The sequence below is a fragment of the Aplysia californica genome, unplaced genomic scaffold (genome assembly GCF_000002075.1).
Source record: "Aplysia californica isolate F4 #8 unplaced genomic scaffold, AplCal3.0 scaffold00817, whole genome shotgun sequence".
Classification (NCBI taxonomy): domain Eukaryota; kingdom Metazoa; phylum Mollusca; class Gastropoda; order Aplysiida; family Aplysiidae; genus Aplysia; species Aplysia californica.
Window position 1 is genome coordinate 86,094 of NW_004798087.1, and position 13,737 is coordinate 99,830.

Below are 13,737 nucleotides of genomic sequence, written 5' to 3' on the forward strand. Positions count from 1 at the left end.
ACTCACACATACCCCCTCACCCCCAGGTCCAGTTTATCCAGCTGTGGCGTAGCCTCTACGACATGTTCACGGACTCTGTGGAGGAGCAACATTTGTACCACAGCATCGCCACAGTGGGCACCCTGCTGCTACAGATCGGGGAGGTCGGCAAACGCTTCCGTCTCTCCAGCTGGCAGTCAGGCGTGGCCGAGGGTCTTACCCCCGTGAGTGAGTCCAATACTCTGTCCTCTGGATCTGGCCCCGACTCCAGCCTGGTGGAGTTTTCCGAGGGCAAGGTCAAGGACGCGGAGAGTCAAAGAAATGCCGAGGCGACCATAGGGGGAGTGGTGAAAGGCGCGCATGGTGATGTTGTTCCGTCTGGTGATGTTGTTCCGTCTGAGTCGACGAAAGTTGACGACGGTGGAAATGTTCAAGGAGACTGGTCAGTGGCGGAGAGTGGGGGAAACACGGCGGAAGTTTCCAAAGATGCACAAGATGGCGATGCGGCCTCGTTGGCCTGCGGGAACGTTCCTCCCCGCTCGGAAGAGTCGACCCCGACTCAATCCCAGAGTTCAAGTGTCCCTCAGAACCAAGCCTCGCCATCGAAAAACACGAGCAAGCCGGACGAAGACTGGTCGATATCATTTGAGCAGCTTCTTGCCTCTATGCTCACAGAGCCGCCGCTCGTGGATTTCTTTGAGCGGATTTACGACACGACCGACGCAGTCGCTGCCCTTCGTAATCGCAGGCTCGTCACCCGAATGTCCGTGTCCCCAGGGAAAGAGAAGAAAGAGAAATCGTGAAACGATCGACCACCTCTCTCTACTTGTTGAAGCGATTTGTCAGTGTGTTCATTTGCCTGTGTCATATCCCCCCCCCCCTACACACACACAAACACACATAGACATTACATATATGTGTTCAGATTCTTGCTACAAACCCAGTTGTGAACATTTTTATTGCTAAGAACGGACAATTCTGTACTTGGGAGAAGAGAAAGGAAGACAGTGGCTGGATGTCCGTGTTGAGCAGCTGGCTGTGTGCCAGGTGTTTTCTCCAAGAGTTACGGAGAGACTAATTTTTGCCTGTTTGTTTAGCGGGTTAGGATCATGGTAGATGGGACATAACCATCGGATGTGCCACTAGCAGGTTAGGATCATGGTAGATGGGACATGACCATCAGATGTGCCGTCGCTGCTCCCCTTTCTTAAAGTCTATCTGATGTTTGTGGTTGGTGGGTGCTCTAGTGTGGTTTGCTCCTTCTTTCCTATCAAACATCTATCGTCCTTATCTCTCCTCCTTCTTTCCTATCAAACATCTATCGTCCTTATCTCTCCTCCTTCTTTCCTATAAAAAATCTATCGTCCTTTTCTCTCCTCCCTCTTTTTTGTGTATGTTACTCTCTTGTAACACCTCTATTCTTCGGCACTTATATATATTATTATTATGATTTCATTGTGTTGCAAGTGCCGTAAAACTCTTACTAAAACATAGTCCCAGGAAGATTCTGCTTGCAGAACCGTAGGGCAGGACCACACAGCTTGTTAAATCTTTCTCCTCTCCCTCTACTTCTCCCTCTCCTCCCCTCTCCCCCTCCACCTCTCTCTCTCCATCTTTCCTTCTCCACCCCTCTCTCTCCTTCTCTCCCTCTCCATCCCTCTCCCTCTCCATCTCTCTCTCTCTCCGTCTCTCACTCAAGTATAAGGGAAGAGCGGCCCGTTTCGCCAGCTGTCAGAAGGGTAAAACAACAGCCCGAGGAAGTCATTGCAATAGAAATAATTCTTGGAGACTAGATCAAGTGTTCATAATAAACTACGTCTTTTTTAAACATAGAGGCCCTTCTGATTTGTCTTCTTCTCTGGGCTATTCTGTATGTAGTCAGTCTGTCAGATGGTGTATATATAGTATAGTCAGTCTGTCAGATTCTGTTTATAGTCAGTCTGTCAGATTCTGTATATAGTCAGTCAGTGTGTTACAGTAAGCAAGGATTTATGCTCATACTCCTTCTCTTAACTTAATCCTTAAAAAAATAAGGAAATAAATAAATGAATTACACTTTATTGATCCCTGTGGGGTACATTTTTATCACAATGGTTACTATACCATTCGTAAATACATTTTTAAATACACACAATTTTTACATGGGCTCACAAAGAATAGGAAACACACAGTATTCTACCAATGCAGAACCATTTGACAAACATGGGATATCTGATGGCCACTGTGCAGCGACCTGACTTGTTGGAGTGAGGGTTATGGTGTCTTGCTCCAGGGTACACTCCATGCCGTGACCACCCATCTAGACCGTGTGTCACTGCCACTTGCTTGACTCCAGTATTTCGTCTGAGCTCGCTGCTCCCTCGGGCTGTGGAGCCCCCAGGTCCTGGCGACGACAAACGTCCTGATTTTGAGGAAGAGAAAGAGAAACGAGTGAATGGAACAACTGTCAAGAGCAAGGGAAGTTGAGTGAACCCGTGCACGATTCGTCTCACCACGGTCATAGAACGGCCATCGTCTGTTCGAGAAGGCAGCTCGCGACCCCAGAACTACAAAGCTCTGTCTGCTCAGTGCCGAGTTTCCAGAAATTTGATGTAAAACATTTTCTGTTTCACAAGACGCTTAAGATTTCTCGAAATCAATTCTTTGAATATCTTGATAACAACTCCAAATAATCTGACAATTTCATAGAGCACGTAGAACATTTGGTTTCTGATCTCATGGTCTTAGGAAGTGAAAACGACCAAAAATGTCAGAACTGTGTATTTTCTATGGTAGCAAGCTGTTTGACGTGGCATCATGTTTTTGGCTTCTCTGTGGCTTTGTTCATGTTTTCTGTGATAATGCATAATATGTGGGCATTTCTCTCTCTCTATATATATATATACACGTGATTGTTTCCGTAGAATCTTCCCAGTGCCAGGGATCTGAGAAAAAATTTGAGGCATCGTGGTGAAATCAGGCGCTCAACAAAATAATGAAATCAAAGAAATTGGCATTTTTCCGATGGTTGGGCTATTTTTTTAATTAATTTTTTTTTTTTTTGCTCAACACCTTTTATATCCATTCAAAAACATATTTCTTGATGGATTTTACTGAAAAACATTGATTAAAGACAAAATGTCATTTTTCAGTTTCCAAGGACTTTCAAGCTATGGAAATTACCATACTTTGTGGCCATTTTCTCGCTAATTTTACCTCTGATTGCAGGCAACCCTGACCTTCAATTGCAAATATTTCAACTTCTATTCAACACAGATGGGTATTTTTTTCACCAAAAGCAAGGCAAATGAACAAGCTTCAAGGTGATACCAATAACCACATATGCCCAAAAATTGACGAGCGCCTGATTCCACCGTGTCGTGACGCAATGAGGAAATGTTTGAGCTATTTTTGTACCAGTACCTGTGAAGTTACGGATGGCTTGGATGTCCACACTTGACCGTCTCGCTGGTGTGCTGTTATCCCCTTGGCTTGCACAGACGTCGCTACTGTTTTAGGAATTTTAATTTGTCTTTCCAAAGCTGATCATGGGTGGGGGATTGTGTATCCTTTTATGTCGACGTTTTCATGTTCCTCCAGTTTGTTACAAATGGCTTTCATGTTATGCCTTGAATGAATAGTTCGTGGGTCGGTAATGTTGTAAGGGGTGGTGATTACTGTCGATCCCATCTAAAAGCAAACTTATTGTGGTACAAAGTCTAGGGGAGAAAATGTACGCATTTTAACTCCTCCCCTCCCCTCCTCTCCCCTCGGATAATTTTAATGCATTCTTTCAACCTGTGTAAATGAAATATTGGTCACTTTGGACAATTCAGCCTTTCCACGGTAAAATCTATTGGGACATCCAGTTGTCTGGAATGGAGAGTGGCAGTTTTCTTCTGTGAATGTCAATTTATGTTGAATTATTTCAATGTTTCATAATGCCATTCACTTGGAAAGGTGTCAGATATATCTGAAAGTTGTGACTGTGACTGTGAGAACTTACATGTCTGAAAGTTATGACTGTGACTGTGAGAACATACATGTCTGAAAGTTGTGACTGTGACTGTGAGAACATACATGTCTGAAAGTTGTGACTGTGAGAACATACATGTCTGAAAGTTGTGACTGTGACTGTGAGAACATACATGTTTGAAAGTTGTGACTGTGAGAACATACGTGTCTGAAAGTTGTGACTGTGAGAACATACGTGTCTGAAAGTTGTGACTGTGACTGTGAGAACATACATGTTTGAAAGTTGTGACTGTGACTGTGAGAACATACATGTCTGAAAGTTGTGACTGTGAGAACATACATGTCTGAAAGTTGTGACTGTGACTGTGAGAACATACATGTCTGAAAGTTGTGACTGTGAGAACATACATGTCTGAAAGTTGTGACTGTGACTGTGAGAACATACATGTCTGAAAGTTGTGACTGTGACTGTGAGAACATACATGTTTGAAAGTTGTGACTGTGACTGTGAGAACATACATGTCTGAAAGTTGTGACTGTGATTGTAAGAACATACATGTCTGAAAGTTGTGACTGTGACTGTGAGAACATACATGTCTGAAAGTTGTGACTGTGACTGTGAGAACATACATGTCTGAAAGTTGTGACTGTGAGAACATACGTGTCTGAAAGTTGTGACTGTGAGAACATAGGTGTCTGAAAGTTGTGACTGTGACTGTGAGAACATACATGTTTGAAAGTTGTGACTGTGACTGTGAGAACATACATGTTTGAAAGTTGTGACTGTGACTGTGAGAACATACATGTTTGAAAGTTGTGACTGTGACTGTGAGAACATACATGTTTGAAAGTTGTGACTGTGACTGTGAGAACATACATGTTTGACATTTCACTGTCTCAGTCTTCTGGTGATGGGAGAGTTTCGTCTTTTGGTTTTTGTGTGTACAATTTGTACCAAATATGAGGGCCTTTCTACTTTGGTGGTGTTATTGTTACTATTTTTGCTATATCGAAGGGACAAGGCAAGGGACCATGTGCTTCCACTTATGGCTTCTATTTGTATTTCTTCACTTTTTTCCGTTGAGACATTTCGAAGGCATTATGGTTGGTGTATCCTTCCGATTTATTGGAAATGTCTGCAAGCTAGTGAATTGGAACGTGTGAAGAGAAGTTGGAACAGTTGAGATAGAGTTGTTTGTGTCAGCTTGCAAGAATTGCTTTGTCAGTCATCTGTGTGGTGAAATCAGACTCTCATGAAACAGGGAAATGGGAGAAACAGGCATTTTTCCACCAGTTCTCACATTTTGATCCATTTTTTAGTTTTTAGCTTAATCTCTTTTATGTCCATATAAACACTTTTCCATAATTTGAATCTTACTGAAAAACATTAATAAAAGGCACAAAGTATGTCATTTTTCAGTTTCCAAAGACTCTTTAGCTATTGGAGCTACCAAACTTTGGCGGCCATTTTCTCGCTAATTTCACCCCTGAAGCCGGGTGACCTTCCTACCTTCAGTTGCAAATGTTTCTTTCATTGGAAGCTAGGCAAATAAATCAGCTTTCAGACGATACCAATAACTCCACATGCCCCAAAAATTGCCGAGCGCCTGATTCCACCACGTGGTGACACATCATATATATATGTGTGTGGCTTCTGATTCCACCGCGTGGTGACACATCATATATATATGTGTGTGGCTTCTGATTCCACCACGTGGTGACACATCATATATATATGTGTGTGGCTTCTGATTCCACCGCGTGGTGACACATCATATATATATATATATGTGTGTGGCTTCTGATTCCACCGCGTGGTGACACATCATATATATATGTGTGTGTGGCTTCTGATTCCACCACGTGGTGACACATCATATATATATGTGTGTGGCTTCTGATTCCACCACGTGGTGACACATCATATATATATGTGTGTGGCTTCTGATTCCACCGCGTGGTGACACATCATATATATATATATATGTGTGTGGCTTCTGATTCCACCGCGTGGTGACACATCATATATATATGTGTGTGTGGCTTCTGATTCCACCGTGTGGTGACACATCATATATATGTGTGTGTGTGTGGCTTCTGATTCCACCGTATGGTGACACATCATATATATGTGTGTGTGTGTGGCTTCTGATTCCACCATGTGGTGACACATCATATATATGTGTGTGTGTGGCTTCTGATTCCACCGTGTGGTGACACATCATATATATGTGTGTGTGTGGCTTCTGATTCCACCGTGTGGTGACACATCATATATATGTGTGTGTGTGGCTTCTGATTCCACCGTGTGGTGACACATCATATATATGTGTGTGTGTGTGTGTGGCTTCCACCGTGTGGTGACACATCATATATATGTGTGTGTGTGTGGTTTCCACCGTGTGGTGACACATCATATATATGTGTGTGTGTGTGGCTTCTGATTCCACCGTGTGGTGACACATCATATATATATGTGTGTGTGGCTGATTCCATCGTGTGGTGACACATCATATATATGTGTGTGTGTGGCTTCTGATTCCACCATGTGGTGACACATCATATATATGTGTGTGTGTGGCTTCTGATTCCACCGTGTGGTGACACATCATATATATGTGTGTGTGTGGCTTCTGATTCCACCGTGTGGTGACACATCATATATATGTGTGTGTGTGGCTGATTCCACCGTGTGGTGACACATCATATATATGTGTGTGTGTGGCTTCTGATTCCACCGTGTGGTGACACATCATATATATGTGTGTCTTGCTGAAATGAGGCTCTTATCAAAGTAAGGAAATCAAAGAAACTTTTCTTTTTTGGCTCATCAGCTTTTCTGTCCATCTAAATGTAACTAGACATTCGTGTGTGGGTTTTACGGAAAAACGTTCATCAAAGTCACAAGAATTGTACATTTGCCGTTTCCAAGGACTCTCAAGCTTTGGAAGTGACCGACGCTGGTGGCGGTTGTCTCCCTTCAGTCACACATCTCTGCAAACATCTCAAATTCCATTCAAGATAGAGGGGCTATTTTTTTCTCATGAAAAGCAAGAAAAATGATCAAGCTTTAAGATTATACCAAATGTCATATGCCCCAAAATTGACAAGCGCTTCATTTCATCGTGTGGTGACCCACAAGGACATCCAATGTGTGTCTTTGAGAAAGAGTCTTTATCTCGGAATGTCATATATATATATATATATATATATATATATGTGTGTGTATTAATATATATATATGTATTTCAAATGTACTTGATGCTCCCTAAGTCTTTAAATGTTGGGTCAGATAATGTGAAATGTGGACGGAAGAGACGATGGGATAAATGTGGACGGAAGAGACGATGGGATAAATGTGGACGGAAGAGACGATGGGATAAATGTTAGGTCAGATAATGTGAAATGTGGACGGAAGAGACGATGGGATAAAAGTGGACGGAAGAGACGATGGGATAAAAGTGGACGGAAGAGACGATGGGATAAATGTGGACGGAAGAGACGATGGGATAAAAGTGGACGGAAGAGACGATGGGATAAATGTTGGGTCAGATAATGTGGACGGAAGAGACGATGGGATAAATGTGGACGGAAGAGACGATGGGATAAATGTTGGGTCAGATAATGTGGACGGAAGAGACGAAGGGATAAATGTTAGGTCAGATAATGTGGACGGAAGAGACGATGGGACAAGAGGAAAAGGCATGACTTCCAGACCCAAGTGAAAAGTCTTTGGATCATTGTCAAGTTAATTGACAGCACTCAGACCTGCCACTCATCCCGATTTAATCGGGATATCCCGATTTTTGGCCCCAAATCTCAAGCATCCCGATTTTCCCGATTTCGATCGCCAGTATCCTGATTTTTTGGTGTTGTGTCTGTTGCGACCGATTCTTAGAAAAAAATATTAAAAGTTCTGCAATCTCTTTTGGTTGAAAGCACTGGTTGGATTTTTTCTCGGCAGGAACTTGGAACGCTACTTTCTAAGGCATCTATGCCGAATCTAGTAGAGGACTCGCGCACGTTATTTCAACTAAACTCGACCGTTGTTCTGCCGTTGCTTTAAAAGCAAGCTTCGTCTGAGTTCTGGTTAGTCGGGCCCATCATCAAGACCTGTCAGTGGATCTTTCAAACGTTCATTCGCATCTCATGACATGACTCGTACGTGTGAGTAGCGCGTGTGTCCGAGACCGTCGGCTGTCGGGGTCAGCAAAGTTCATTCGCACCGGTCGCATTGGTCGAGGTGTTTTTCGGGACTTAACCAGTGTGGACGACCGGGGGGAGGGGGTGGGGGTGGGGGTATTGTTTTGACACTTGGGCTTTAAATGCGTGCCGTGATACAGGTACTAATTGAGGATAAAGGAATTTTTAAAAAGAAAGAAATGAACAACTTTGGCGCGATCTTTTTTTCCGGGGGGGGGGGGGGTGCTTTGAGTGTGTATGCGATAGAAGTCAAACGTTGTAGCTTTATTACTATATGAAAACGTGGGCTTTTTGCATGGAGGATTAGAGTTATGTGTCAGCTATTTTCAAGACTACGAGAGTTTCAAGTTTCAGCTTTACTGCAACCTGTGCTGCCCCAGTCTATCCCACTCCGACTCGAGTAATGCTATCTTTCACTTTTCTCTCTCTATAGAGGCCCAAACGTGAACTTATTCCTGCAAGTTTTCTCTTACGTACTTATTTCAGAAAAGGGAACCAGGACACCCCCCTTCCCCCGGTACTTGTCTCATAAACGGGAACCAGGACCCCCCCCCCCTTCCCCCGGTACCTCTTATGACTGATTTGCCGTTGATCCCTAGTCACAGTTTCACTTTGATTTTTTCACACTAGTAAAGTAACTGATCTGACTTTTGACTTAGCAAATTGTAGCAAAAAATGTTGGCGTTAAAATGAAACAAGGGGCATGTTGTCAGCTTTTGGCAGAGTACTGCTGGAGTCCTAGCAGATGATGGATGCAGTTTAAGGCTATCTCTTCTATCAGATGATGGATACAGTTTAAGGCTATCTCTTCTATCAGATGATGGATACAGTTTAAGGCTATCTCTTCTATCAGATGATGGATACAGTTTAAGGCTATCCCTTCTATCAGATGATGGATACAGTTTAAGGCTATCTCTTCTATCAGATGATGGATACAGTTTAAGGCTATCTCTTCTATCCGATGATGGATACAGTTTAAGGCTATCTCTTCTATCCGATGATGGATACAGTTTAAGGCTATCCCTTCTATCAGATGATGGATACAGTTTAAGGCTATCTCTTCAACGCTGTTGTCACATCAAAGCGAAAAAAACTGAGTTGGAATTTCAGGTTTGGAATTTTTGGGGGTTTTTTTTAGGATCTGTGTCTGTGTGCTAGGATTTTCAATTCTGTCCGGGCATGGGTTAGGATCATGTGCTTTCCCCACATCGCCTGGCAGGTTAGCTTTGACGAACCTTGGGGGAGGGGAGTCTGAGGCAGCCTGACTCCTCCATGCAGTAGATTGTGGTGGGTGTGGCTTCACCCATACACGACCGGTCCTCACAAAGCTTGTGTTGCTCTGATTCAAGGTTCCCTTTATCTAGTACACTTGTCTCTATCTAGTATACTTGTCTCTATCTAGTATACTTGTCTCTATCTAGTAGACTTTTCTCCCTTGTCTCTATCTAGTATACTTGTCTCTATCTAGTATACTTGTCTCTATCTAGTATACTTGCCTCTATCTAGTATACTTGTCTCTATCTAGTATACTTGTCTCTACCTAGTGTACTTGTCTCTATCTAGTGTACTTGTCTCTATCTAGTAGACTTATCTCTATCTAGTAGACTTGTCTCTATCTGGTGTACTTGTCTCTATCTAGTGTACTTGTCTCTAACTAGTATACTTGTCTCTATCTGGTGTACTTGTCTCTATCTAGTGTACTTGTCTCTATCTAGTATACTTGTCTCTATCTAGTGTACTTGTCTCTATCTGGTGTACTTGTCTCTATCTAGTATACTTGTCTCTATCTAGTACACTTGTTTCTATCTAATATACTTGTCCATGTTCTCTTTGTTTAGCCGTGCTGGAGAAGAGTGTGGCCTTGTGGGCCGTGCTCCAAGTGACGATTGTGTCCCTCAAGATTGTATTTTGAGCTTGTGACTTTCTCTTTCTCTACCTAGCGCACAACACCATTGGGATTCTCTGGATACAGTCAGCGCTAGCCAGATTTGTTCCGACATAGATGGGGCTAAAGATGCCAGTGTGGCACAATGCGACCTATTTGTCTCGCAACCTTGAAAAACAAACACATTACCACTGTTCAGCGTAAGACTCATACATCTCTTTGTTCTTGAACCCCTTCGGCACCTATGACGTACGCCGTTCGTCACGTCCAGGGCATGTCGTGCCACGCGAGGTGTAAGGACTGTGATGTCGGACGCCGTTCGTCATAGCTTGTATTTGGCTGTATTTGGCATACTGCTTCTGTTAGGTGCATGAATTTCCTAAAATTAATCGCAGTTTACGTTCTGGATTATTTTTTTCGGTACAAAGAAATCTTTTCCTTTCAGATAGATATAGTTAGTAGTATTTGCGAACCGGGACTAATTACAGGAAACTGACCACTCAATCTAGTACATTTGTACTACTGTGTCCTTGGGGACCGAAAACTGTGCCTGGTGAGGCACACACTGAGCCTGTGTCATGGAGGAGTTCATGTGTGACACAGTCTGGCAGCACACACTGAGCCTGTGTCATGGAGGAGTTAATGTGTGACAGTCTGGCAGCACAAGGTCTCACTGTAACATGGGGGAGTTAATGTGTGACAGTCTGGCAGCACACACTGAGCCTGTGTCATGGAGGAGTTAATGTGTGACAGAGTCTGGCAGCACAGGGTCTCAGTGTAAGGTGGAGGAGTTAATGTGTGACAGAGTCTGGCAGCACAGGGTCTCACTGTAACGTGGGAGAGTTAATGTGTGACAGACTGGCAGCACATGGTCTCACTGTAACGTGGGAGAGTTAATGTGTGACAGACTGGCAGCACAGGGTCTCACTGTAACGTGGGAGAGTTAATGTGTGGCAGCCTGGCAGCACAGGGTCTCATTGTAACGTGGGAGAGTTAATGTGTGACAGACTGGCAGCACAGGGTCTCAGTGTAAGGTTCACGGTCACATCAAGTAGATGTCCCGTCCTATTGTGCCAGCTGTTTCTCCATAACTCTGAGGGGACGTGTGGCTGGCTGGGGCTGACTGAGCGCGGGGGATCGGGTTGGTGGCGTGCGCTGAGTGTTGGCCGACGTGAAACTTTGGGACAATTTACACACACTAAAAGTTTGTTCCATGCTGGTATTTTTGTGTCCTTATTTGTGTTCTTATTTCTCGAAAGTTTTGGGTTCAGCGATGTTGCTGAAGCTTTTCTCCCTTCAATTTGCCTGCGCCTATCTACGGTGGAATTGTATCATTCTGACATGCAAAGAAAATCGAGACGTGCTTGAACCAACATGAAAACAATCACCTTGTGTCCCACGGGCTCATATGACCTTATGCAGCTGCGAGCGCCGTAAAAGTTTGGCCGAACTGAAACTGAATGGTTAGGCTGTTCACGTTGCCGACAGGGGCCTTGAGTATATTCTCCTGGGGGTGGGGTTACTTCTCCAGCTTTGTGCTGGTCTGTGCTCGCCATAGATGTATGGTGGTCGCCCACATAGATGTATGGTGGTCGCCCACATAGATGTATGGTGGTCGCCCACATAGATGTATGGTGGTCGCCCACATAGATGTATGGTGGTCGCCCACATAGATGTATGGTGGTCGCCCACTAAGAGGTTAGCCTTGACGGCCGTGTGTAGACTAGGTTAGCCTTGACGTGTGTAGACTAGGTTAGCCTTGACGGCCGTGTGTAGACTAGGTTATCATTGACGGCCGTGTGTAGACTAGGTTAGCCTTGACGTGTGTAGACTAGGTTAGCCTTGACAGCCGTGTGTAGACTAGGTTAGCCTTGGCGGCCGTGTGTAGACTAGGTTAGCCTTGACGTGTGTAGACTAGGTTAGCCTTGACGGCCGTGTGTAGACTAGGTTAGCCTTGACGTGTGTAGACTAGGTTATCCTTGACGTGTGTAGACTAGGTTAGCCTTGACGGCCGTGTGTAGACTAGGTTAGCCTTGACGGCCGTGTGTAGACTAGGTTAGTCTTGACCGCCGTGCGTGGAAGCTGCCCGCCTCCTAAAGGACGAGAAATCTGTCGGCAGAGGCGGAAAATATGATATCTTGTTTCTCTTTTGATTGTGATGTCTGTAAATGTAAAACTGATACATCAGCTGAATAAAATTGTCACAAAGTTGTTTGTTTGTCTTTGTATGTATGTGTGACGTTACTGTAAGCTGTGAGTGTGACGTTACTGTAAGCTGTGAGTGTGACGTCACTGTTAGCTGTGAGTGTGACGTCACTGTTAGCTGTGAGTGTGACGTCACTGTTAGCTGTGAGTGTGACGTCACTGTTAGCTGTGAGTGTAACGTCACTGTTAGGTGTGAGTGTGACGTCACTGTTAGCTGTGAGTGTGACGTCACTGTTAGCTGTGAGTGTGACGTCACTGTTAGCTGTGAGTGTGACGTCACTACTCACTGAACCAGGGACAGACACGAGCACACTGTAGCGGACTCGTGCACATTGCTCAGCGTAGTTCTCACATGGCCATGTCTTGTAGCATTTCAGAATTGGACTGTGCTCCTAAATGACCACTGTGCTGGGATTTGTTCAGTAATAAAGCACTGAAATACGTTTAGATTCGGACAAATGTAGTTTTTAAGGAATTATCATATGTAAGCTCAAACAAAGAACAGAAACAAGGTCACTAATCTTCTTGGGAAAAGATAGATTCTAAATCTTTAGTGTTTTGTCCCAAAGAAGTTGTGTATTATTTGAACCTCCAGCTTTACTTTTTAGCAGATTTGTTTCAGTTTAGGCTGGGGATCAAAGTCCCATAGTAAGCTCTTGCCAGCCCCATAGTAAGCTCTTGCCAGCCCCATAGTAAGCTCTTGCCAGCCCCATAGTAAGCTCTTGCCAGACCCATAGTAAGCTCTTGTCAGACCCATAGTAAGCTCTTGCCAGACCCATGCTTTTGTTACCAGTTTATTTTAGCCTAGTCAAACATCCAACATCCCGTTTGTGAAGAATTCAGTCCTTGGTCAGGGTGGAGGGGGGGGGGGGGGAGCTGGGGGCTGTGTTTGTTCCTTCTTTCCTGTCAAACATCTGTCGTCCATCTCTCCTCCTTCTTTTCTATCAAACATCTATCGTCCTTATCTCTCCTCCTTCTTTCCTATCAAACATCTGTCGTCCTTATCTCTCCTTCTTTCCTATCAAACATCTGTCGTCCTTATCTCTCCTCCTTCTTTCCTATCAAACATCTATCATCCTTATCTCTCCTCCTTCTTTTCTTTCAAATATCTATCGTCCTTATCTCTCCTCCTTCTTTCCTATCAAACATCTGTCGTCCTTATCTCTCCTCCTTCTTTCCTATCAAACATCTGTCGTCCTTATCTCTCCTCCTTCTTTCCTATCAAACATCTATCGTCCTTATCTCTCCTCCTTTTTTGTGTGTGTTTTTTTTTCACTCTCTTATATTACACCTCCCCCCCCCCCCCCTCGGGGCAGTGTCACTGACTGTAGTGTCTTTAGGCCATTCCCAAATGGGGGACATTTCTCGTTCAAGCACAGTAGATTGTAAATGGGCTGATTCATGTCACGCTCTTAACTTGCCTGATCTACAACAGGGAACTGCTGCTTTTTCTTTCCTAATCCTGACTATTGTCATTCCTCTACTTCTTTTGTTGTTTGTCACACTCTTGT

At 44.0% G+C, this 13,737-nt stretch overlaps 1 protein-coding gene and 1 long non-coding RNA gene across 2 annotated transcripts; both read left to right on the forward strand.

Annotated features, from left to right (window-relative positions):
• Window positions 1–23: 23 nt before the first annotated feature.
• LOC106013346 (TBC1 domain family member 9B) lies at window positions 24–972 on the forward strand (the record flags this gene model as incomplete). Its single annotated transcript, XM_013088824.2, is given in 1 exon segment — window positions 24–972. A coding segment is annotated over 1 exon segment (759 nt), but the record flags the coding sequence as incomplete, so codon positions are not given.
• Window positions 973–8,323: 7,351 nt separating this feature from the next.
• LOC101855756 lies at window positions 8,324–12,235 on the forward strand. Its single transcript, XR_004859220.1, has 2 exons — window positions 8,324–11,968; window positions 12,019–12,235. It is a non-coding gene; the product is annotated as an uncharacterized LOC101855756 (long non-coding RNA).
• The last annotated feature ends 1,502 nt before the right edge of the window (window positions 12,236–13,737 follow it).